The sequence below is a fragment of the Schistocerca serialis genome, chromosome 6 (assembly GCF_023864345.2).
Source record: "Schistocerca serialis cubense isolate TAMUIC-IGC-003099 chromosome 6, iqSchSeri2.2, whole genome shotgun sequence".
NCBI classification, from domain to species: domain Eukaryota; kingdom Metazoa; phylum Arthropoda; class Insecta; order Orthoptera; family Acrididae; genus Schistocerca; species Schistocerca serialis.
The window spans coordinates 150,575,897-150,601,696 of record NC_064643.1 but is presented as its reverse complement, the minus strand read 5'-3'; the positions used below and the strand labels follow the sequence as shown (position 1 = coordinate 150,601,696).

At 50.9% G+C, this 25,800-nt stretch overlaps 2 protein-coding genes across 2 annotated transcripts; both read right to left on the bottom strand.

Annotated features, from left to right (window-relative positions):
- Positions 1 to 4,790: 4,790 nt before the first annotated feature.
- On the bottom strand, positions 4,791 to 6,611 carry LOC126484702 (uncharacterized). Its single transcript, XM_050108297.1, has one exon. It carries the CDS (start codon positions 6,609 to 6,611, stop codon positions 4,791 to 4,793), a length of 1,821 nt encoding a protein of 606 aa, XP_049964254.1.
- A 122-nt stretch (positions 6,612 to 6,733) lies between these two features.
- LOC126484701 (uncharacterized) lies at positions 6,734 to 22,465 on the bottom strand. Its single transcript, XM_050108296.1, has 2 exons — positions 22,340 to 22,465; positions 6,734 to 7,597 (listed from the first exon to the last, which is right to left on the bottom strand). The coding sequence occupies exons 1-2, from the start codon at positions 22,463 to 22,465 to the stop codon at positions 6,734 to 6,736; spliced, it is 990 nt and encodes a 329-aa protein (XP_049964253.1).
- Positions 22,466 to 25,800: the final 3,335 nt, after the last annotated feature.

Genomic DNA, 25,800 nt, shown 5'->3' with positions numbered 1-25,800 from the left:
TACCCTCTTTCAGAGAATTTACATTGAAGTCCCCACAAATAATAATTTGCTTCCCCCTGTCTGACAGATAGCACAACAAGGAGTCCAAATTTTTCAGAAATAGATGAAAATTTCCTGATGGGGACCTATATACAGTTAAAATTATAAATGTGCCTTTATTTTATTTAAGCTCACAGGCACATGCTTCTATATGTTTCTCTACACAAAACTTTTTTGTTTCTATACTTTTTGCACAATGATAACTTTTGACATATGTGGCAACTCCTCCTTTCTCCATATTTTCCCTCATTACATGTGCAGAGAGCTTATATCCACTTACATTTACCTTATACATATCAGTAACAATGTGATGCTCAGACAGGCATAGTATATCTATTTCATTCTCAGCTTCAAAATCTTCTAAACAAACCAGAAGCTCATCTACTTTATTCTTTAAACTCCCAATGTTTTGATGAAATATACTTACATTATTTTTAATTATACTTTTATGAGAACCTTTCCTTATTCTAACATTTGCAGTACTCTCCTGTCTGAGTTTCTCATTGTGCTTAGGCCTAGTTCCTATACCAGTGGTCACATGGTGTTCAGAGAGGCAGATTATGTCAACTGGGTTGGGTGACTTTAATTCATCAATGCAATTACCTAAGACTGAGATACAACTTGGTGGAGATAAAATTTCTGGTGATTGGTGAAAATTTATAATTGATTGCTGTGATTGGTGATCAAATGTGCTAGAATTGTGCTGTTTAATTTCTTTCCTAAACTTAAGATTTGTTTCAATCCTGACCTCTCGTAGAACTTGACATCTTTCTGTCTTACCTATCCTAAAATAGGTGCTGCTCGAACACCTGTAACCACTGGTATTTTACCATTCATGGCAGTGCCTCCCTCCTTAAATTTCCTGCTATTACCCCAGCCAGTTTCCCCTTCCCTTTCCTGTTGAGATGTAGGCTGTGCCTGGTATAGTCCCACCTACTGAGATAATCAACAGGAACCCCACCAATATGAGCTCCCGCACCCGACCCAAGCAGCTGTTCCAACTCCAAATTAACTCTCCCAACAGAAGAGTTCAAATGAGGCCGGTCATGGCGTCTCAGGACAGATACAAATTCAACATTGGTGTGTCTCGATGCCGACGCAATCTTTACCAGGTCACACTCTATACTGTACCCAGGATCTCTGTCGATGCTGTTCCCTGGCCTTCCCACAATAACCACGGTGTCTTCCCTGGCAAATCCTTTACAGAGTGAACCTAAATCCTCTGTCACCTGATCCAGACTAGCACTTGGTTTGAAAAAATTTGTGACCTGGTATTCTGGTCCTAATTCCTCCTGCAGAAGTTGGCCTACACCTCCGGCATGAGAACTGCCTAACAACAAAACTTTCTTCCTTTTCGATGACTTTCCTACATTCTTTTTCAATTTCCTATTGAAAGTTTGTTGTCCTGTCTACACCTACCTCTGCTTGAGGCTCATCAGTTTCTAACTGAAGCAACAGGTCAAACTTATTTTTGACATCCACCACAAAACTATCAGACTTAGTTCTAGGCTTGTTCCTTCTGCTACCTGTTGCCACTTCCCACCTCTCTTTGCCCTTCTCCCTCCTTAACCTGTCCAGATCTTCCCTAGCCTGATCTAGCTCAGCCTGAAGGGCAGCAATTTTCCCCTCCTGTTCCACTATCTTCCTATCTCTGCTGCAAATCCTACATAACCACTGATGAGCCTGATCCACTTTCCCAACACCCACGCCACTGCAGTCCCCCCAGTGAAAAAATCTACTACATCCATCACACCAAACCCCGGAACTAACAATTCTACGGCAAGTCAGGCACTTCTCACTCATGGCAAAAATACTTTAGCTAGAATAAAGCAATTAAATTACCGAAAATCAAAAAAGACGTTACAAGAATTAAGCCTATTCACAAATGTATATAAGCAAGTTTCTGATTTAAAATTCCGCTGTTTTTCTGATATCTGTATTAAAACAATGACGTTATACGCTATTTACGGTAGTTTACTTATTTCTTACCGAGAAACTAGTTAAATTACCGTGAAACAAGAAACAAACACGTTTACAAAATTTAAGCCTAAGCGCGACTTCGCGAAGTTACGATCTTTTCGTGTTTTCTGAAAAAATACGCAAAGAAAAGTCAAACCTTTAATGGCAAGACTAAACGATACACTAATGCACGTATTTAATTTGTTGTCGGCGTTAAACTAAATTATATTCCTGTCTAAATCACTTAACTTTCTGGAAATGGTTTCTGGCGTCACTTACTCGGCGGCCATATCGTGAGATAATGTTAGACGGCTTCTAATCTTTCGCGAGGATGGCAGTGTCATCCGCGTAGATTGCCACCGTCGTGTTGTGTAGCTGGGAGGTCTTAATGTAGAGGTTAAACAGTAAGGGCCCTAGGATGCTTCCTTGGGGTACTCCTGCCTGGATACCATGTCGTGTCGATTGTCTGCCCTGCACGTCGTTGTTGAAACACCTGTCCGTGAGATACGAGTGTAAGAGACGTACGAGCCCGTCGGTGAACCTTGCGCCGCTGAGTTTGCGTATGAGGCCGTTGTGCCATAGACGATCGAAGACCTTTTCGATGTCCAGGAACACCGCCCCAGTTGCTTTGTGTTGTATCCGTATGTTATGTATTAAACGACGAGGAGTTGTTGAGTGGTGATTCCTGAAACCGAATTGCTCCGGTCTCAGGGTGTCGTTGGTGATGCAGTGCCTAGTGAGTCGTTTTAGTATTACCTTCTCAACGATCTTGCTGAGCAACTGAGCCGTCTTCCAAAGGCGGGGAAGTGTTGGTGTTTAAGTATGGCATTCGTGATATGTGTGAGGTATTCTACTGCTTTACCCGTGAACTGGAGGACACGGTTTTGAATGCCATCGTGATCATGGGCCCTCGTAGCGGTGGTATGCATGATGGCCCATTTGACTTCAGCTGTGCTAGCCTGACGGATGACGTTGCGCGCTGGTTGGGCCAAGATGCGTGTAACCTCCTGGTCGGTCGCAAGTGTGAACGCTGGGTCTGAGGGATCCAGGTTCGGGGTAAATCACGCTGCGAATGTGAGGGCCATCAATTCCGATTTTTCTTCCGCAGAATATGCTGATCCGTTGGGCCTTGTAGCGTGGCTGTGTAAAGTTTCTCCTTGGTGAAAGTGTTGGGCTATCTGCCACGCGCCAGGTTGCGTGGTGTCCAGCCCTTAGTTTCTGGTTCCACTGTTGTGTTTTAAGTGTTTGTATTTTGTCCCGGATTATTCCCCGGAGCCTTTTCATGTGCTGTTCGAATTGCTGGCGCCTGGTGCGCTGCCAGTGTCTCCTGAGGGGGTTACTCATTGAAATAAGGTCCAGGATCCCCTGGGGCAGGGCAGTACTGTGTTGTTGTGGTGTGCGGATTGGTATGGTGTCGGTTATTGCGTCTTGGACGACGCTGGTGAGGGTTTCAACGGCCTCGATTTGAGCTGTCTCGTCAACCGCGTGGGTGGGTGGGATGCGACTGTCAAGCGTTTACTTGAGCAAAGTCCAGTTCGCGCGTCTGTAGTCTAACATCCCGCGTTAATCCATGTGCTGCAGTGTTTCTTCAATGTAAAGTATAACGGGTTGATGATTTGAGGGCAGACCGTTTTCAACGTCAGCGTTGAGTGTCGTTGCTGTGCCCTTGAGGACCATTTCTAACACGTCCGGCCTGTGACCCCCTCCGGGGAATGTGCGTCGGTTCGGTCGGCGCTAGTGTAATGTAGTTTCGTCTTAGTGCATGTTCATATAGTTTCTTGCCGTTGGAGTTACGTATACGTGAGTTCTAGTCAGGTTGTTTTGCGTTAGGATCTCCAGCGGCGATTACGCGCGGTGATACGCTGAGTATTGTGCTGATGTCGCATCTTTTGATGTTTGTAGGGCTTTTGGTATACTAGTGTAGTGTAGGCTCCGTTAAACATGACAATGACGGCTGTTGCCTCTAGTTTTTCTTCAGGGAGCGCAATGTTTGTGTGTCCTATGTCTGTGTATGATGATGGCCGTTCCACTGTGGCCAGAGCCGTCCGGTTGGTCGGTACGATAGACGCAGTAGCTGGTGAAGTTTAGGTGGTTGTGTGGTTCGAGCTTAGTTTTGCTCAGTAGTACGATAAATATACACTTAAGCTCCATGAGCGCGGCAATTTCCGCCCTTTTGTTGATACCGTCTGCCTTCCAGAACAGGATCTGTGTTAGTGTCTTGTTTGCGATGGGGGCTGGGTGTGGCACTTGGTCGATGAAGGGGTGGGAACAGTGTGGTGAGTGCTGTTTGTATGGCAGCCCAGTACTGTCCAGGTTGGGCAGCACCCGTGCGGGTCCGGGGATTAGAATAGGCCCGAGGTATTCCTGCCTGTCGTAAGAGGCGACTAAAAGGAGTCCCTCCCCCTCAAGGGGGTAGTTAGCGCCTGCGTCCGGAGACGGACGGTTCCGCGACCTCTATTTGCGGTCATTTTGCTTTTTCACTTCTCGTTTCTTCCTTCCTTTGGTTGGTTCCTTTCTTTGCTCTTCTCCACCTCACTGTCTTCCTTACTCTTTCCCTTGTCTTCTTCTCCTTGCCTTCTCATTGCCTTCTTCTCCTTGCCTTCTCATTGTCTTCTTCTCCTTGCCTTCTCATTGTCTTCTTCTCCTTGCCTTCTCATTGTCTTCTTCTCCTTGCCTTCTCATTGTCTTCTTCTCCTTGCCTTCTCATTGCCTTCTTCTCCTTGCCTTCTCATTGCCTTCTTCTCCTTGCCTTCTCATTGCCTTCTTCTCCTTGCCTTCTCATTGCCTTCTTCTCATTGCCTTCTTCTCATTGCCTTCTTCTCCTTGCCTTCTTCTCCTTGCCTTCTTCTCCTTGCCTTCTTCTCCTTGCCTTCTTCTCCTTGCCTTCTTCTCCTTGCCTTCTTCTCCTTGCCTTCTTCTCCTTGCCTTCTTCTCCTTGCCTTCTTCTCCTTGCCTTCTTCTCCTTGCCTTCTTCTCCTTGCCTTCTTCTCCTTGCCTTCTTCTCCTTGCCTTCTTCTCCTTGCCTTCTTCTCCTTGCCTTCTTCTCCTTGCCTTCTTCTCCTTGCCTTCTTCTCCTTGCCTTCTTCTCCTTGCCTTCTTCTCCTTGCCTTCTTCTCCTTGCCTTCTTCTCCTTGCCTTCTTCTCCTTGCCTTCTTCTCCTTGCCTTCTTCTCCTTGCCTTCTTCTCCTTGCCTTCTTCTCCTTGCCTTCTTCTCCTTGCCTTCTTCTCCTTGCCTTCTTCTCCTTGCCTTCTTCTCCTTGCCTTCTTCTCCTTGCCTTCTTCTCCTTGCCTTCTTCTCCTTGCCTTCTTCTCCTTGCCTTCTTCTCCTTGCCTTCTTCTCCTTGCCTTCTTCTCCTTGCCTTCTTCTCCTTGCCTTCTTCTCCTTGCCTTCTTCTCCTTGCCTTCTTCTCCTTGCCTTCTTCTCCTTGCCTTCTTCTCCTTGCCTTCTTCTCCTTGCCTTCTTCTCCTTGCCTTCTTCTCCTTGCCTTCTTCTCCTTGCCTTCTTCTCCTTGCCTTCTTCTCCTTGCCTTCTTCTCCTTGCCTTCTTCTCCTTGCCTTCTTCTCCTTGCCTTCTTCTCCTTGCCTTCTTCTCCTTGCCTTCTTCTCCTTGCCTTCTTCTCCTTGCCTTCTTCTCCTTGCCTTCTTCTCCTTGCCTTCTTCTCCTTGCCTTCTTCTCCTTGCCTTCTTCTCCTTGCCTTCTTCTCCTTGCCTTCTTCTCCTTGCCTTCTTCTCCTTGCCTTCTTCTCCTTGCCTTCTTCTCCTTGCCTTCTTCTCCTTGCCTTCTTCTCCTTGCCTTCTTCTCCTTGCCTTCTTCTCCTTGCCTTCTTCTCCTTGCCTTCTTCTCCTTGCCTTCTTCTCCTTGCCTTCTTCTCCTTGCCTTCTTCTCCTTGCCTTCTTCTCCTTGCCTTCTTCTCCTTGCCTTCTTCTCCTTGCCTTCTTCTCCTTGCCTTCTTCTCCTTGCCTTCTTCTCCTTGCCTTCTTCTCCTTGCCTTCTTCTCCTTGCCTTCTTCTCCTTGCCTTCTTCTCCTTGCCTTCTTCTCCTTGCCTTCTTCTCCTTGCCTTCTTCTCCTTGCCTTCTTCTCCTTGCCTTCTTCTCCTTGCCTTCTTCTCCTTGCCTTCTTCTCCTTGCCTTCTTCTCCTTGCCTTCTTCTCCTTGCCTTCTTCTCCTTGCCTTCTTCTCCTTGCCTTCTTCTCCTTGCCTTCTTCTCCTTGCCTTCTTCTCCTTGCCTTCTTCTCCTTGCCTTCTTCTCCTTGCCTTCTTCTCCTTGCCTTCTTCTCCTTGCCTTCTTCTCCTTGCCTTCTTCTCCTTGCCTTCTTCTCCTTGCCTTCTTCTCCTTGCCTTCTTCTCCTTGCCTTCTTCTCCTTGCCTTCTTCTCCTTGCCTTCTTCTCCTTGCCTTCTTCTCCTTGCCTTCTTCTCCTTGCCTTCTTCTCCTTGCCTTCTTCTCCTTGCCTTCTTCTCCTTGCCTTCTTCTCCTTGCCTTCTTCTCCTTGCCTTCTTCTCCTTGCCTTCTTCTCCTTGCCTTCTTCTCCTTGCCTTCTCATTGTCTTCTTCTCCTTGCCTTCTTCTCCTTGCCTTCTTCTCATTGCCTTCTTCTCCTTGCCTTCTTCTCATTGCCTTCTTCTCATTGCCTTCTTCTCATTGCCTTCTTCTCATTGCCTTCTTCTCATTGCCTTCTTCTCATTGCCTTCTTCTCATTGCCTTCTTCTCATTGCCTTCTTCTCCTTGCCTTCTTCTCATTGCCTTCTTCTCCTTGCCTTCTTCTCCTTGCCTTCTTCTCCTTGCCTTCTTCTCCTTGCCTTCTTCTCCTTGCCTTCTTCTCCTTGCCTTCTTCTCATTGCCTTCTTCTCATTGCCTTCTTCTCCTTGCCTTCTTCTCCTTGCCTTCTTCTCCTTGCCTTCTTCTCCTTGCCTTCTTCTCCTTGCCTTCTTCTCCTTGCCTTCTTCTCCTTGCCTTCTTCTCCTTGCCTTCTTCTCCTTGCCTTCTTCTCCTTGCCTTCTTCTCCTTGCCTTCTTCTCCTTGCCTTCTTCTCCTTGCCTTCTTCTCCTTGCCTTCTTCTCCTTGCCTTCTTCTCCTTGCCTTCTTCTCCTTGCCTTCTTCTCCTTGCCTTCTTCTCCTTGCCTTCTTCTCCTTGCCTTCTTCTCCTTGCCTTCTTCTCCTTGCCTTCTTCTCCTTGCCTTCTTCTCCTTGCCTTCTTCTCCTTGCCTTCTTCTCCTTGCCTTCTTCTCCTTGCCTTCTTCTCCTTGCCTTCTTCTCCTTGCCTTCTTCTCCTTGCCTTCTTCTCCTTGCCTTCTTCTCCTTGCCTTCTTCTCCTTGCCTTCTTCTCCTTGCCTTCTTCTCCTTGCCTTCTTCTCCTTGCCTTCTTCTCCTTGCCTTCTTCTCCTTGCCTTCTTCTCCTTGCCTTCTTCTCCTTGCCTTCTTCTCCTTGCCTTCTTCTCCTTGCCTTCTTCTCCTTGCCTTCTTCTCCTTGCCTTCTTCTCCTTGCCTTCTTCTCCTTGCCTTCTTCTCCTTGCCTTCTTCTCCTTGCCTTCTTCTCCTTGCCTTCTTCTCCTTGCCTTCTTCTCCTTGCCTTCTTCTCCTTGCCTTCTTCTCCTTGCCTCCTTCTCCTTGCCTCCTTCTCCTTGCCTCCTTCTCCTTGCCTCCTCTGGTCTCCGCCTCAGTGTCTGAGACAGTCTGTCCTCTATCTCCCTCTCTCTCTTCTTTTTCATCTTCTTCCTTCCTCCCTGTGCGCGCCTGAAGGCCGACCCACGCGTTCGCACGCGTAGCCGGTGACAGGGTAACGCGTAATTCCCCGCCCTGGGTAGACATGTAAGCCACGCAGGTACCCCCTGGTAAAGGCCAAGCCCAGGGAGGGGTGATTGCCTGAGCTGATACGTTCTGACCATGCCGATTGGTCCCTCCGTCTGTTTCTCGGGAGGTGTGACCTGAGGTGTAAACATTCACCTAAGGCGGGAGTGCCCTCTGAGAGGGTCCGCACAAGGAAGGAGCGCGCCATCGGAGACGCTGGCAATCATGGGGGATTCCTCCGCAATGGATTTCTCTTCTTCTCTCTCGACTTCTGCCCACAAACGGAAGCATGACCAGCCACCAGTGACAAAAGTACTACCGCCTGCCCCACAATTCCTCGTAGTTTCTCGATCTGAGGACGGAAAGGATTTTTCCTCTGTCAACCCTTTAGTTATCCAGAAGGGCGTAGATGCCATAGCCGGATCTGTCAAGTCGTGTACCAGGTTGCGTAATGGTACCTTGTTACTAGAAACTGAGAGCGCCTTTCAGGCACAAAAACTGCTTCGGGCCACACTCCTGTACACGTTCCCTGTCCGGGTGGAGGCTCACTGAACTTTGAATTCGTCTCGTGGTGTAGCCTATACTAGCTCCCTCGACGGATTGACTGACGAGGAGTTTATTTCCTCGCTGAGCAAGGCGTGACGGCTGTCCATAGGGTCATGAAAAAGGTCAACAATGACCTTGTACTGACCCGGACACTTTCCTTGACCTTTGACAGTGTTCAGCTGCCGTCGTGTATCAAAGCGGGCTACGAGGTTATTTCTGTTCGCCCCTATGTCCCGACACGTACGCGCAGCTACCAGTGTCAGCGTTTTAATCACACTCGCCAGTCTTGTTCCAATGCGGCTAAATGTGTCACTTGTGGCAGGGATGCCCATGAGGGTGACTGTCCACCTCCGTCTCCTCTTTGTGTGAACTGTCAGGGTGACCATGCAGCGTCCTCCCGCGACTGTCCCATCTACATGGAAGAACTCTGTATCCAAGAAATTCGGGTCAAAGAGAAAGTGTCCACCTCGGCTGCTCGCAAGCTATTTGCTAGTAGGAAGCCCACGCTGCTCCCAGCGTGAAAATACAATACTGTTCTCGCCTCTCCTCTGACTACCAGGGAGGTGGCGACGCAGACATGCAATCTGACCTTCGGCACCACGGTCATCCGTTCGGCCAGTGCTAAGATCGCGCGGTCGACGTCTCCTCTTCCTCCCGTCATCCCACAGACACCAGCCCCTTCATCAGCTTCTGCCAAGACGAAGACCCAGAAATCAGATGCACGGGCCTTCAAGAAGGAACCGTCCCGTGCAGACGGCCTACGTACCTCTAACTCCCAGTCGTCGACCAGTACTTCTACTAAAAGACCTTCCAAGAAGGCTCATAGGAAGCACAGTTCTTCTCCGCCACGGCGCATTTCTTCTCCTGCGCCACCCAGCGGTTGCCGCCCCAGGCCGTCATCCGTTTCGCCTGGCCGCACCGCTGGTAGCCGAACATCTGGCCGTCCACCGGCGGAGGAAGCTCCACCTCCCGGCCATCTTAACAAGATGGCCGATGAACCTACAGAACCAATCGACGATGACTGTCCGCCTACTGATAACGGCGGCAGTGCTCTCTCGAAGCCAGGCCCTCAGCGGCCTTCGAGGTGACCCCTTCTTTCATCTTCCTTTTCTTCTTACGATGGCACTTATTCACTGGAATATTAGCAGCATTCGCTCCAACCGAGAGGACTTGAAGTTACTGCTCCGCTTGCACCGTCCGCTCGTCGTAGCCCTCCAGGAAACGAAGCTACGCCCATGCGATCAAATTGCCTTGGCACACTACACCTCTGTGCGTTTTGACCTACCCCCTGTGGTAGGTATTCCGGCTCATGGAGGGGTTATGTTGCTGGTCCGGTATGATATTTACTACGTTCCCATCACATTGCACACCAGCCTGCAGGCAGTTGCCATCCGCATTACTCTCCCCACTTTTACATTTTCCATTTGTACAGTCTACACTCCATCGTCATCTGCCGTTACCAGGGCAGACATGATGCAGCTTATTGCTCAGCTACCTGCCCCATTTTTGTTAACTGGAGACTTCAATGCCCACCATCCCCTTTGGGGCTCTCCAGCATCCTGCCCGAGGGGCTCCCTGTTAGCAGACCTTTTCAACCAGCTCAATCTTGTCTGCCTCAATACTGGCGCCCCTACTTTTCTTTCGGACACATCTCACACCTATTCCCATTTAGACCTCTCTATATGTACTCCCCAACTTGCACGCCGGTTTGAGTGGTATGCACTTTCTGATACATATTCGAGCGACCACTTCCCGTGTGTTATCCATCTCCTGCAGCATACCCCCTCTCCTTGCTCAACTAGTTGGACCATCTCCAAGGCAGACTGGGGGCTCTTCTCTTCCAGGGCGACCTTTCAGGATCAAACCTTCACCAGCTGCGATTGTCAGGTCGCACACCTCACGGAAGTCATTCTCGCTGCTGCTGAATATTCCATCCCTCACCCTACTTCTTCTCCACGTCGCGTACCGGTCCCCTGGTGGACTGCAGCATGTAGACGCTTTATGTGCTCGTCGACGTGCTTTACGCACCGTTAAACGCCACCCTACAGTGGCGAATTGTATCAATTATAAACGATTACGTGCGCAGTGTCGTCGTATTATTAAAGAAAGCAAGAAAGCCAGCTGGGCTGCTTTCACAAGCACCTTCAACAGTTTTACTCCTTCTTCTGTTGTCTGGGGTAGCCTGCGCCGGCTATCTGGCACTAAGGTCCACTCACCAGTTTCTGGCTTGAGGGTCGTGAATGACGTCCTTGTGGCCCCTGAGGATGTCTCCAATGCCTTCGGCCGCTTTTTCGCCGAGGTTTCGCGCTCCGCTCATTACCACCCTGCCTTCCTCCCCCGCAAACAGGCAGAGGAGGCTAGGCCACCTAACTTCCGCTCCTCGAATCGTGAAAGTTATTATGCCCCATTCACCATGCGGGAACTAGAAAACGCACTTGGCCGATCACGGTCCTCCGCTCCAGGGCCTGATTCTGTTCATATTCAGATGCTGAAGAACCTTTCTCCTGCGGGTAAAGGTTTTCTTCCTCGTACTTACAATCGCATCTGGATTGAGGGACATGTTCCCGCATGCTGGCGCGAGTCTATTGTAGTCCCGATTCAAAAGCCGGGGAAGGACAAGCACTTGCCTTCCAGTTATCGACCCATCTCGCTTACCAGCTGTGTCTGTAAAGTGATGGAGCGAATGGTTAACTCTCGATTGGTTTGGCTGCTAGAGTCTCGACGCCTACTTACCAATGTACAATGTGGATTTAGTAGGCGCCGCTCTGCTGTTGACCATCTGGTTACCTTGTCGACCTTCATTATGAATAACTTCTTCCGGAAGCGCCCGACCGCGGCTGTGTTCTTTGATTTGGAGAAGGCTTACGACACCTGTTGGAGGGCGGGCATTCTCCGCACCATGCATACATGGGGCCTTCGCGGTCGCCTCCCTCTTTTTATGCGTTCCTTTTTAATGGATTGACAGTTCAGGGTACATGTGGGTTCTGTCCTGTCAGACACCTTTCGCCAGGAGAATGGGGTGCCACAGGGCTCAGTTTTGAGCGTCGCTCTCTTCGCCATCGCGATCAATCCAATAATGGAGTGCCTCCCAGCTGATGTCTCAGGCTCCCTTTTCGTGGACGATTTTACCATCTATTGTAGCGCGCAGTGTACACGTGTCCTGGAGCGCTGTCTTCAGCGTTCTCTTGACCGTCTTTACTCCTGGAGTGTCGCCAATGGCTTCCGTTTTTCTGCCGAGAAGACGGTCTGTATTAACTTCTGGCGCTACAAAGTGTTTCTCCCACCGTCCTTACGACTCGGTTCCGTTGCTCTCCCATTCGTGGAGACAACAAAATTTTTAGATCTTACGTTTGGCAGGAAACTTAGCTGGTCTCCACATGTCTTATTTGTCTTCCCGTTGTACCCGTTCTCTAAATGTCCTCCGTGTTCCAAGTGGTATGTTGTGGGGAGCAGATCGGACCATCCTGCTTCGTCTATATCGGTCGATCGTCCGCTCCAAGCTGGATTATGGGAGCTTCGTATAGTCCTCTGCACGGCCATCCATCTTACGCCGCCTCAACTCCATACAACATCGAGGTTTACGACTTGCGATTGGAGCGTTTTATACTAGTCCCGTAGAGAGTCTTCATGCTGACGCTGGCGAATTGCCACTCACCTACCGGCGCGATATACTGCTTTGTCGGTATGCCTGTCGGCTACTGTCAATGCCCGACCACCCGTCTTATCGTTCCTTTTTTGACGACTCTCTCGACCGTCAATACGGGTTGTATGTCTCTGCCCTGCTACCCCCTGGAGTCCGCTTTCGTCGCCTCCTTCAACACCTTAATTTTTCACTCCCTGCAACCTTTCGAGTGGGCGAGAGCCACACGCCACCTTGGCTCCAGGCTCAGGTCCTAGTTCACCTTGACCTCAGCTCGCTCCCAAAAGAGGTTACCCCCGGTTCGGTCTACCACTCCCGTTTTGTTGAACTTCGTTCAAAGTTCATCAATATGACCTTCATTTATACAGATGGCTCTAAGACCAATGACGGGGTCGGGTGTTCCTTTATTGTCGGGGCACAAAGTTTCAAATACCGGCTCCATGGCCATTGTTCGGTCTTCACAGCTGAGCTCTTTGCCCTCTACCAGGCTGTTCTTTACATCTGCCGCCACCGACATCCTGCTTATGTCATCTGCTCCGATTCCCTGAGCGCCATCCAGAGCCTCAGTGATTCGTATCCGGTTCACCCTTTCGTGCACCGGATCCAACGCTCTCTTCAGCAGCTGGTGGACGTCGGTTCTCCGGTTAGCTTTATGTGGGTCCCTGGCCATTTCGGTATCCTTGGGAACGAAGCTGCAGATGCCGCGGCCAAGGCTGCGGTCCTCCAGCCTCGGACAGCTTCTTGTTGTGTCCCTTCATCAGACTGTAGCAGGGTCATTTGTCGGCGCATTTTATCGCTGTGGCATGACGATTGGGCTGCACTTACAGACAACAAGCTTCGGGCCTTGAAACCTCTTCCCGTGGCTTGGACGTCCTCCTCCCGCCCTTCTCGGCTGGAGGAGGTCGTTTTGGCCCGGTTACGCATTGGACACTGCCGGTTCAGCCATCGCCATCTGCTGACGGCTGCGCCGGCGCCGTTCTGCACATGTGGGCAATTGCTGACGGTCCGCCACATTTTAATGTCCTGTCCGGATTTTAACACACTGCGTCAAGATCTTAACCTGCCGTGTACTTTAGATGTCATTTTAGCGGATGACCCACGGGCAGCTGCTCGTGTTCTTCGTTTTATCAATTTCACAAACCTCTCTAAGGATATTTGATGATACTGTTTTTTAATCCTATGCCTGTCAGTCTGTCTTTTATCGTGTTTTCCCCTTTAGTTGTCGTTTTAAACTTGTGCCTCGTGGTGCATTCTTAACATAGTCAGGGCGCTAATGACCATTGAAGTTGTGCGCCCTAAAACCACAAAAAAAAATCTCCGTTAAAGATGCACATTATCAGGCCTTGGATATTTGGTCATCTATTCATGATGGGGTTTTGAAACTACTGAGGAAGTCAGAGGAGAGCCATTGCTGGACTGCTGCCTGAAGGGCAACGATGATCTGTGTTTTCTGCTTCTGGGCTTCCCTGAATTCCTTCATCGTTTCCATGGCGAGGTTCATGGTCTGCACCATTACGCCTAACTGATCCACCGTGGGGAGGGAAGGGGGTTCCCTAGACCTTTGTCATGGTGGACCTGGTCGTTGTTGCTGTGTGTTTCCCAGTGTTCTTGTGATGCTGTCTGGTGTTGTTGTGTTTGGGCCACGCTTTCATGGCTCCTCGGAGGAGAAACCACTTCCGCATAGGTTGCCCTTGGTGTGTCCAGCCTTGGTTTTACCCAGGCCTTGTCCGTGCGTGTTTTCATGTTATCTTGTATGACTGTGTGTGTGTGTGTGTGTGTGTGTGTGTGTGTGTGTGTGTGTGTGTGTGTGTGTGTGTGTGTGTGTGTGTGTAGGCTTTTCTCCTGCAGTATGTGTCGATTATGAACCTCACAACCTTAGTAACCCGCTGTGTGGTTTTTGCCACAAAGCACACACCTTGCTTGTGGGTCTGTGTGTTATAGTGTGAATGTCTTTGTGTCGTGGGCTTCGGCGCACTTTCTGCATCTGATTGGCATGGTGCAGTAGCCGGCGATGTGATTTAGGCCCTGACACCTGAAGCACTGCACAATCTTGTTTTTACGGCGCATTGGTTCAGAGGTGACAGGCACAGCCAGGAACGTTTTCATCTCCCTTTTGCTTTGGGGATATCAGGGAGTGTGACCTGATATAGTGGCCACTTGCTGTTTACGTTGCACATCTGCTGGACCACTTTGACGACGTAGCCCTGGGCAGTCAAGTCTGTTTTGATTGCCTAGAGGGACACTCGTCTTGGGAGATCTCTTATTACAAAGTTTTTGTTTCGTGCTTTTGTTTCGGGGAACGTATAGAAAGGTATGTTTTTGTTATCGATAGTGTCTTGATTGTGGTGTAGTTTTCTAGTGTGTGTACTATGATTTTGTCTCCACCGGCAGGTTTTGCCTGGAAGCTGCGTCCCCCAATTTCCGCTTTCAGCAGCTCCAAGAGCTCTTCATAGTTCTCAGAAAACTCGGGGACAATCGGGGGGGGAAGGTGGTGGGTGACTTGTTTGTGTTTGTGATTCTGTTGTGGTGTTTTCTGTTTTGTCTCATCAGCCACCGCCTGAAATCTGTTTGGGGTGGGTTCTACTCCCCTGGCTGCTGTAAGTCTTCGCTGGCGAAAGGTTTTCCTCGCCAGCACGAAACCCTCCGAGTCCTGTCCGGTTATGCAGTTCCCGTCCAGGACGATGGTTTCCCCTCCCAGGGCAACAACAGGTGCTGTCGGGGGCGCAGGCTCCTCAGATGGTGTGGGAGTGGTTGGCGTAGGGGTGGTGGACGTGTCCTTACTCTTCGACTTGGAGTGCCTATCCTTCCGGTATTTCCTTGCACGCCGCTGTTTCGAGGAAGTGGATTTGCGTGGGGGGATTGTAGAAATTTGGATCAGGTTGAGGGCTGCGTTGAGGCGGTGGGTTTTGGGACGCTTTCGATCGGCAGACAGGGCTTCTGCTTGCCTTTACTGAGGGACTCAATGAAATCTGAGTGTTTGTTTTGGGCGTTGACAAGCAGGAGCGGGGTTAGGACCATGGGAGGAGGGGCGGGACGGCAAGTACTGACGATGTATTTTGTTGTCGGCGTTTTGTGTATTACTGCGTTATTCGGTGTCTTTCTCGCCATGTTGGGAGCGGCTGCTGCCAAGGGGGTGCCAGTTACAGCCATAGTTGACACTGTTAGGTGGCCCGGCTGCATTGATGGACCTATTTTCCTGGTGGACGCGGAGGTCTGAACGGCGGTTCCGTGGCTGGCTTCCAGGTCCTGGCCCACATTTTCTCTAACCTTTGGGGGGGGGGGCGGCAGAGCCTAGCTCTGCGGCAGCCGAAGTGCTCGAAATGGCCGGAGACGCGGCACGCGGCAGCAAAAAGACGCGCCTCTTTTCGACAGCGGTCCGCTTCGACCCCAAGGCACCACTGGAGCTCGACATCCCGCAATTCGAAGAAGAAACACGACAATTCTGCTGTCGGGCGTTGCCAAACAATATCCTGCCCGCCGTAATTCCTTACTGCAGACCTCAACTGGGTTCCCGCCGATGCTTTTTTATAAAAGAAAAGACGAAGATACCCCTGGTGTCACCCGTACAAGTGGGGGGCCTATGGTTGACAGTGCGCTGGTTAGAGGAGCGATGCTCAACCCTTGACTGCCACTCAGCGAGTGACTGATACTGCTGCTCTCATCTGTTGCTTTCCCCTCTCTGGGGAAGTGTGAGGGGTAGTCTGTAGCCTTTCGGCTTTTACTCCCCTGTGAACGTGTGTGTGATTTTCCTATAGTTTATGGTGTCTGTGATTTGTGATGATTGTTGTGAGTGTGTCTGGTACTTGCCTGAGGTAGGCGAGAAGTTTGTTGTTATATGGGAAGGAACAGGATGATGGATTGGGTGTTGGGATTTTCTCTTCGACTTAGTCGTCGAAGATCGTCATAGGGCGCTTGTTCTTATCGCGGGACATGTCATACCGACCTAGGGAGTGGATGAGTGCGTTTCCGGATCTGGAAGAACCCTCATAGAAAGCCCTTGCCAGATCCTGGAAACGCTCTCTCAGGAGTGGGATTTCGGCTGTGGCGTGCAAGTCGTCTGTAGGGAATCCAAGAGGTACGTGCACTGCCCTTCTGAGGGCGCGGTTCTGCAGCCTCTGGAGTTTGTCCAGGTGCTGCTTTGCCGCGTATCCCCAGACAGGGCACGCATACTCCATTACTGGCAGGATCAGGGCCTGGTACACATTTCCTGCTACTGGGCAGGGAAGGGAGCTGGTTGTGTTCAGGATAGGATATAGGATGGACATTCTGGCGCAGGCCTTCCTGTGGACATCGCCTGTGGGGTTTCCACATCAGACGAGAGTCCAAGGTTACGCCAAGGTACTTGGCGGTTCTGCGCCAGGGGAGTTGGGTTCCATGTAGGTGAAGGTGGAGGGGGGACGTTGATGAGGTTCGCGCCTTCCGAGCCCGCGGGTAATCAGCATTGCCTGCGTCTTCTCAGAGTTGATGGTGATGCGCCAGCGACGGGCCCAAGTTTTCGTGTCATCTAAAACCTTTTGTAGCCTATGGATGACCAGGTCCTTGTTCGCGTTTCTCGTGTAGAAGGCTGTATCGTCAGCGTACTGTGCGGTGTGCACCAGGGGGGCCGTTGGAGTGTCCGCAGTGTACAAACTGTACAATACGGGCCCCAGGACCGATCCCTGTGGCACCCCAGCACGAAAACGCCTTCTGGTGGAGGTGGCAGTTTTTACTTTGACGGAGAAAGTCCTATTCGTGAGATAGCTCTTGATCAGCTGAACTATGCTCCTGGGAAACCCTTGTGTGTACAACTTGTAGAGTAGCCCTCTATGCCATACTGAATCAAAGGCTTTGGCTACGTCTAGTAGCACTATCCCACAGTAGCCTTTGTGGTTGATGCCCTCTGTGGCTGCTTCAACCAATCTCATGACCTGTTGTGGGGCAGAGTGGTTCTGTCGGAAGCCAAATTGGAAATCCGGCAGAATTTGCTCTCTGGTAATATGTTCTTGTATGGGTCTTAGCAGGAGGTGCTCATAGATCTTGCCGAGAGTTGGCAAGAGGCTAATCGGCCTGTGGTGCTGCGGGAATAGAGGGTCTCTCCCTGGTTTGCGTATCACGACCACTTCCGCATGTTTCCAGCAAGCTGGGAAAACACGGGATCGAGTAATCTCGTTGAGGACGTTCGCAAGGTGTGTGATTGCTGTGGGTGGGAGATTTTTGACTAACTGATTAGTGACACTATCGTGCCCTGGTGCCTTTTTTTGTAGGGAGGGACCTGATTACTCTTGCCACGTCCTCAGGGGCAAAAAGTATGGGTTCGTCCTCTGGGTCCCCCTCGGCATTGAGGAAGACAGTCAGTTGACGACTGACTACCTCTTCATGCTCTTCATTCTGGGGTTCTGCCGCTTGGAACTGCTTCTCGAAGGAGTCGGCGAGGGCGTTGGCCTTTCAAGCATGGCTGTAGACCAGTCCCTGCTCACCATGCAGTGGCGGCATCCTAGCGCGTCCTTTTGTTAACTGTTTGGTCGCTTGCCATAGTGTATGATCGTCTACTTTGAGAGCTGTGAGGCGGTTTTGCCATTGCTGGTTTCTGTGCTCATTGAGCGCTACCTTCAGTTCTCTCTATAGACGATTGAGCAGCCTCCTGGTGGCCTGATTTCTGGTGATCTTCCACTCTCTTGCCACTCTGTTCTTATGTCGAATTTGAGCTAGCAAGTGTTCCGGGAGCTGTATTTGCGGCGGTGAGCTATCCCTTTGTGGAGGGGTGGCTTCTTCCGCTGCCTGCAAGATGGTGCCTGTTAGGTCTTGTAGCGCTTGTTCTACTGTTTCAGCAGTAGGTGGCGGAGCGCGAGCGATATCAGAGGCGACAGTTTCTTGGTATCGCTCCCAGTCTGTAAGTTTGTAAGACGTCTGGTACCGCGGGAGTGCTACCCATTCTCCCACATCGACCTCCAGAATCACTGGGTTGTGGTCGGAGGACATTCTGTTGATTGTCCTTGCGGCCACAAACCCTGCGATCCTCCTAGTGAGAGCTGTATCTATCACGTCGGACCTGCCTCCATTTTTTGGAAAATGTGTGGGCTCGACTGGACCCCATGTTTCGAAGTGGTGGGTGTGCGCTAGCTGTTGCAGTTTGGCACCTGCTCTGGAGGTTACTCTAGAATTCCAATCGTGATGTTTGGCATTGAAGTCTCCCCCTATTATGAGTTAGCCTTCAATTTGCCCTAGAGCAGCTATGTCTCCCTCATCTATCTGGTCATGTGGGGGTCGGTAGACTGCAACAATAGTTAGGGGTCCAGTGGCAGTGATTACTTCCACCGCCACTGCTTCGATTTTGTTGGTAGCTGGTATGAATACCTGGTGGTGGGATCCCTCTTTTTACATATATGGCCACTCCTCCACCTTGGGTTGGCCTGTCTTTACGGTAGGTAACGTAGTTGAACTGTCGCTTTTATTCCCGGTTTTAGGTGGGTTTCCCCCATCATGCATATGTCCATGGAGAACTCCTTCATGAGTTCTCTGAACTCGACCTTTTGATTAACAATGCCGTCTGCGTTGAAGACGCACATTGTCAGGCCTTGAATATTCGGTCGTCTATTCATGCTGGGGTTTTGATACTACTGAGGAAGTCGCAGAGGGGAGCGACTGCTGGACTGTTGCCTGAAGGGCGACGAGGATCTGTGTGTTCTGCTTCTGGGCTTCCCTGAATTCCTTCATCATTTCCATGGCGAGGTTCATGGTCTGCACCATTACGCCTAACAACTGATCCATGGGGGGGGGAGTGTGTGTGTCGAGTTCCCTAGAGCTTCCTCCGTCATGGTGGACCTGGTGGTTGTTGCTGTGTATTTCCCGGTGTTCTCGTGATAGTGTCTGGTGTTGTGATGATTGGGCCACGCTTTCATGGTTCCTCGGAGGAGAAACCGCTTCCGCATAAGTCGCCCTCGGTGTGTCCGGCCTTGGTTTAACCCAGACCTTGTCCGTGTGTGTTTTGTTTTGTTGTGTGTCTAGGTGGGTTAATGGTGTTTTGCTTGTGTGTGTGTGTGGGGGGGGGGGGGTGGCCTTTGCACCCTTTGCCTGTTGTGTGTGTCGTTTGTGGACCTCACAACCTTGGTAACCTGCTGTGTGGTTTTTGCCACACAGCGCGCACCTTATTTGTGGGTTCGTGTGTAGTAGTGTACATGTTCTTGTGTCATGGGCCTCAGTGCACTTCCTGCACCTTACTGGCATGGTGCAGTAGGCGGCGATGTGATTCAGGCCCTAACACCTGAAGCACTGCGCCGTCTTGTTCTTGCGGCGCAGTGGTTCAGTGGTGACAGGCACAGCCAGAACCATCTTTATCTCCCTTTTGTTCTGGGGGATGTCTGGGAGTGTGGCCTGGTATAGTGGCCACTTGCTATTGATGTTGCCCATCTGCTGGACCGCCTTGACGACGTACCCCTGCGCAGTCAAGTCTGTTTTGATCGCCTGGGGGGACACTCGTCTCTTATTACTATGTTTCTGTTTCGTGTTTTTGATGTGGGGAATGTGTAGTGAGGTATGTTTTCTGTGTTGAATAGTGTTTTGACTGTTGTAGTGTTCGAGTGTGTTTAATGTGACTTTTATTTTGTCTCCACCGGCGGGTTTTGCCTGGAAGCTGCCTCCCCCGATTTCTGTCTTGAGCAACTCGAAGAGCTCCTCATAGTTTTGAGGGAACTCTGCGGCAATCGGGGGGAGGTGGTGGGCGACTTGGTTCTGTGTTTGTGTTGTGTTTTCTGTTGTCTCTGGCTCATCAGCAACCGCCTGAAATCTGTTCGGGGTGGGTTCCACTCCCCGGGCTGGCGGAAGCTTCGGCTGGCGAAACGTTTTCCTCGCCAGCACGAAACCATCGGAGTCCTGCCCGGTTTCGCGGTTCCCTTCAAGTGCCGGTGTTTCCTGGTCCCCTCCCAGTGCGACGACAGGTGCTGTCGGGGGCGCTGGCTCCTCAGAGGGTGTGGAAGTGGTTGGGGTGTGGAAGTGGTTGGGGTGGGGGTGGTGGATTTCTTCTTCCCCTTGGAGTGCTTCTCCTTCCTGTCCTTCCTTACACGCCGCTGGTTGGATGTGGTGGGCTTGAGTGGGGGGGATTTAAGGTATTTGGAGCGGGTGGAAGTCTGAGACGAGGGGGTGGGTTTGGGGAGGATTTTGGTCGGCAGACGGGGCATCTGCTTGCCATTCTTCATGGACGTAATGTATTCGGGAAGTGTGCCGGTGGCGTTGGCAAGCAGGAGCGGAGTTAGGACGAGGTTAGGAGGGGCAGGATTGCAAGTACTGACTATATATTTCGTTGTCGGTGTGTTGTGTATAACTGCATTGTTGTGTTTCTCGCCATGTCCGGAGCGGGAAGTGGGGCTGCTGCCAAGGTGGTGCCAGTTACAGCCATCGTTGACACCGTTAGGTGGCCCGGCTGCATTGCTGGCCCTATTTTCCTAGTGGACGCGGAGGTCTGATCGGCGGCGGCGGAAACCTTCTCTGCGGTTCCGCGGCCGGCTGCGAGGTCCTGGCCCAAATTTTCCCTAACCTTCGGGGAGGGCAGAGCATGGCTCTGCGGCAGCTGGGGCGCTCGAAACGGCCGGAGACGCGGCCCGCGGCAACAAGACGCGCCTTTCGTCGACAGCGGAAGACCGCTTCGACCCCAAGGCATCACCTGCACAAGACATTTCCGCAGCGGCAAAAAGCACGACAATGCTGCTCTTAATACTTCCTGAAGTTGCTTTGCCCTCAGATGATGCTGAGCGCCAAACTGTGTTTTAACAAAAACTCAGTTGGCCACTCCTGCGTCCTTGGTATGCGTAAGTTTCAAAGCTTTACGCACCCTCGAGACGTAACCGGCAAGCAGGTCCCTATGGCTCGGTGTAGTATCGTATGCGCTGCTGCAGCTCCGCACGCGATCACTGCACAGTACGACTGTCACCGAGCGACTGTGACTGATACTGTGCTGCACATACACTCCTGGAAATTGAAATAAGAACACCGTGAGTTCATTGTCCCAGGAAGGGCAAACTTTGACACATTCCTGGGGTCAGATACATCACATGATCACACTGACAGAACCACAGGCACATAGACACAGGCAACAGAGCATGCACAATGTCGGCACTAGTACAGTGTATATCCACCTTTCGCAGCAATGCAGGCTGCTATTCTCCCATGGAGACGATCGTAGAGATGCTGGATGTAGTCCTGTGGAACGGCTTGCCATGCCATTTCCACCTGGCGCCTCAGTTGGACCAGCGTTCGTGCTGGACGTGCAGACCGCGTGAGACGACGCTTCATCCAGTCCCAAACATGCTCAATGGGGGACAGATCCGGAGATCTTGCTGGCCAGGGTAGTTGACTTAAACCTTCTAGAGCACGTTGGGTGGCACGGGATACATGCGGACGTGCATTGTCCTGTTGGAACACCAAGTTGCCTTGCCGGTCTAGGAATGGTAGAACGATGGGTTCGATGACGGTTTGGACGTACCGTGCACTATTCAGTGTCCCCTCGACGATCACCAGTGGTGTACGGCCAGTGTAGGAGATCGCTCCCCACACCATGATGCCGGGTGTTGGCCCTGTGTGCCTCGGTCGTATGCAGTCCTGATTGTGGCGCTCACCTGCACGGCGCCAAACACGCATACGACCATCATTGGCACCAAGGCAGAAGCGACTCTCATCGCTGAAGACGACACGTCTCCATTCGTCCCTCCATTCACGCCTGTCGCGACACCACTGGAGGCGGGCTGCACGATGTTGGGGCGTGAGCGGAAGACGGCGTAACGGTGTGCGGGACCGTAGCCCAGCTTCATGGAGACGGTTGCGAATGGTCCTCGCCGATACCCCAGGAGCAACAGTGTCCCTAATTTGCTGGGAAGTGGCGGTGCGGTCCCCTACGGCACTGCGTAGGATCCTACGGTCTTGGCGTGCATCCGTGCGTCGCTGCGGTCCGGTCCCAGGTCGACGGGCACGTGCACCTTCCGCCGACCACTGGCGACAACATCGATGTACTGTGGAGACCTCACGCCCCACGTGTTGAGCAATTCGGCGGTACGTCCACCCGGCCTCCCGCATGCCCACTATACGCCCTCGCTCAAAGTATGTCAACTGCACATACGGTTCACGTCCACGCTGTCACGGCATGCTACCAGTGTTAAAGACTGCGATGGAGCTCCGTATGCCACGGCAAACTGGCTGACACTGACGGCGGCGGTGCACAAATGCTACGCAGCTAGCGCCATTCGACGGCCAACACGGCGGTTCCTGGTGTGTCCGCTGTGCCGTGCGTGTGATCATTGCTTGTACAGCCCTCTCGCAGTGTCCGGAGCAAGTATGGTGGGTCTGACACACCGGTGTCAATGTGTTCTTTTCTCCATTTCCAGGAGTGTATCTGTATAGTTACTTGACCGCTGTCCTCTTCTGCAGGCGGCCCAATAACGCTCCTGGGTAAAAGGGACGAGCGGCGCTGCCGGTGGTGGGGATCACGGTGCGGCTCCAATGCGGGCGTAGAGTGCTCGTTGCTGTCCATTCTGTCCGCAGACGCCGCCACCTTCTGAACGGAACGTTAATTGCGGAATCCCACGGTGCGCTAAGTTAAAATCCGCTATCCCAATTGACAAGATTGTTCTGGAAACGTATTTCCACTACCTCTTTGAAGAGTCTCAGAATCCGTTGGCACAGCATATCATCTTCGTTATTTCAAAGTTGGTGTGCCACTCGTTAACGCTATGCTCTGCTACCACGGACTAGGTTATTTGTCCCAAGCGCACGTTTATGATGCGCTCCATACATTGCTGTGATATATATGCTTGTCCGATGTACTGCCTTCCACATTCGCACTAGATTTGTATGTAGTCCAGTTGAGCGAGCCCATCACGAACTGCGTAAAGAGTTGAGACAAAGCCCATAATCTTCATGACTATTTTGGTGGCCTTGAGTATGGGGAATGTTTCCATTCTTCAGAATAATGTAGGAAGTGTTCGCCGGTCGATTATCGGTGGTAGTCACAGCCAGTGGTGCTTGTGATGGTGTTGAGTTTGGTCTGGTTTGTGAGTCAGCTGTTTTTGGAGTAGTTTTGGTGGCGCCTGTGTGTTCTGTGGTGTGTGGGTGTTGGCTGTGAACTGTGGGTCATTGGATAGGTGTCAGTTACGTACCTGCTTAGTGGTGTCCTTTCTCTGTCCTCCTTGTGTAGTTGTTCGCGCTGTGCTAGTTGTTTCTCTTCCTTCACCTCATCTCTGGTTGACATGCTGTGTGGGTGCATTTTCTGTTGCTTGTGGTGGGCTGCAATCAATGGTTCCTTTTGGAGGGGGCGGGTAGTATCATGTCATTATTTGTCCTGCATTGTAACTGAAGCGGGTGTGTTGTCCTCTGAGTTGGCTGTGTGTGTGTGTGTTGCTGGGGGTTTGCTGTATGTGTGCACAGCTCTGAGGTTCCTTCACCTGCCCTGCGTTGCTGGTGATGCCAACAACCACTCCAGCAAAGGATATTCCAGAGCAGCAAAGTTGATGCACTTGCGTGGTGCTGTTAGGGGGGTGCACTTTTCTGTGACCACTAGTGCATTTCTGGGAGTGGGAAGAAAGATCGCATTAAATACCCGCATGCACAAAACGCTGGCAGTTACGACATTGTTCGGTGATGTGTGGCTTGTTGTAGGTGTCAACATTCACGACCACATAAAGAAATAAATTAATGTTCAGCACGTCGCTTGATTTGGACGTGTCGAGCAGCTCACCATGTAGTGTGAATGTCTAATCGTGCCGAACGAACTTACTCGATTTACGCAAACGCTTTCTAAGACTACGGCAATCAGTTCATTGGATACTTTGGATACTGTCTATCAGGGTTCGAGCATGTACCCCCTTCATCAGGTATGGATTTTTGGAATACAGTTATGTATGTGAACGGCTCTACATCCTTGTCTTCCGGAAAGTTCAGTAGATCCTTGTAGCATGTTTCGTTTGGCAGTAGAGTACGGTGTGGTCCCCGGTAAGAATTCAGTAATACGTTGTGGGGTTATGCGTTTCGCTAAACTCCTGGTTCAGGAGACGCTCTCCCTAGTTGATTACAACGAGCGGTAGGAAGCCTGCTAATGACACGATTGGTTTCTGCATAATGTGCGGTATCGGTGGTGTGGTCCGACTTGCTACCACAGTCGAACTCCTGTTTCGTGGTGCGTGTCCTGTCAGCTCCGGCTCTTGGAGTACCGGAGCAGCCGTGGAATGTCTAGAGTACTTCTGTGTGTGTGTGTGTGTGTGTGTGTGTGTGTGTGTGTGTGTGTGTGTGTGTGTGTGTGTACGGACACATTGGAGCGTTCAGCTGTCATCTCCGCTGCTTGGCCTGCAGCCATACTGCAGGTAGTTGGTTGGGTTAGGCTGGGGCATCCGACGTCTCCCTTCAGCAAAGAATTTTAACTTCAGAGGGATTCGCCTTATTTTTATCTTCTGAAAAGAAAAAGATCTAAAATGTGCCTTACGACCTGTTAGTGCAGAGTGCAATGGGCGGTGATCAAAGGAAGCGCTGGAGGAAGAAAGAAGGCCTGCAGCACGTGGGAGTGACAGATGTATTGGGTCACTGGTATTGCCTTCGAAGTCCCTAACGAAGGACGGACGAGTACCGCCGGTAAACCTAACAAGAGTAGTGGAAGTTACAGTCGTGGAGTCGAATCCGCTGAGCCCTTGAGTGTCAGATGTTCACGATCGGCAATCTCCCCTTAACTTATTGTCGACCACTCTAGAGCTATCCTCCTGCAGCTGCGCCACAAGCACAGAGCAGCGGTCCGCTCGGGTCGGATGCTAAACAAGTAAAATGTAAATGATTAATAACCTCTCGTAAGTATTTCCCAGTTTAAGAAATAATCTCTGAAATGCTGTTTCGAAAATGAACAAGTGGTTAAGAGTAGTATGTAACGCGTCGGTTAGTAGCTAACTGAATTTTATTAATAGCCTTATCGTTTACCTCCCCCCATGAACCATGGACCTTGCCGTTGGTGGGGAGACTTGCGTGCCTCAGCGATACAGATAGCCGTACCGTAGGTGCAACCACAACGGAGGGGTATCTGTTGAGAGGCCAGACAAACGTGTGGTTCCTGAAGAGGGGCAGCAGCCTTTTCAGTAGTTGCAAGGGCAACAGTCTGGATGATTGACTGATCTGGCCTTGTAACAATAACCAAAACGGCCTTGCTCTGCTGGTACTGCGAACGGCTGAAAGCAAGGGGAAACTACAGCCGTAATTTTTCCCGAGGGCATGCAGCTTTACTGTATGATTACATGATGATGGCGTCCTCTTGGGTAAAATATTCCGGAGGTAAAATCGTCCCCCATTCGGATCTCCGGGCGGGGACTACTCAAGAGGATGTCGTTATCAGGAGAAAGAAAACTGGCGTTCTACGGATCGGAGCGTGGAATGTCAGATCCCTTAATCGGGCAGGTAGGTTAGAAAATTTAAAAAGGGAAATGGATAGGTTGAAGTTCGATATAGTGGGAATTAGTGAAGTTCGGTGGCAGGAGGAACAAGACTTCTGGTCAGGTGACTACAGGGTTATAAACACAAAATCAAATAGGGGTAATGCAGGAGTAGGTTTAATAATGAATAGGAAAATAGGAATGCGGGTAAGCTACTACAAACAGCATAGTGAACGCATTATTGTGGCCATGATAGATACGAAGCCCACACCTACTACAGTAGCACAAGTTTATATGCCAACTAGCTCTGCAGATGACGAAGAAACTGAAGAAATGTATGATGAAATAAAAGAAATTATTCAGATAGTGAAGGGAGACGAAAATTTAATAGTCATGGGTGACTGGAATTCGAGTGTAGGAAAAGGGAGAGAAGGAAACGTAGTAGGTGAATATGGATTGGGGC

What these genes read in the sequence shown, in the direction of transcription:
- LOC126484702 (XM_050108297.1), bottom strand. Translation starts at nt 6,611, where the DNA reads ATGAGAAGAAGGCAAGGAGAAGAAGGCAATGAGAAGAAGGCAAGGAGA.
- LOC126484701 (XM_050108296.1), bottom strand. Translation starts at nt 22,465, where the DNA reads ATGGACAGCAACGAGCACTCTACGCCCGCATTGGAGCCGCACCGTGAT. An exon ending in CAGAAGAGGACAGCGGTCAA is followed by an intron (nt 7,598 to 22,339) that starts GTAACTATACAG and finishes GGCAAGGAGAAG; the next exon opens with GAGGCAAGGAGAAGAAGGCA.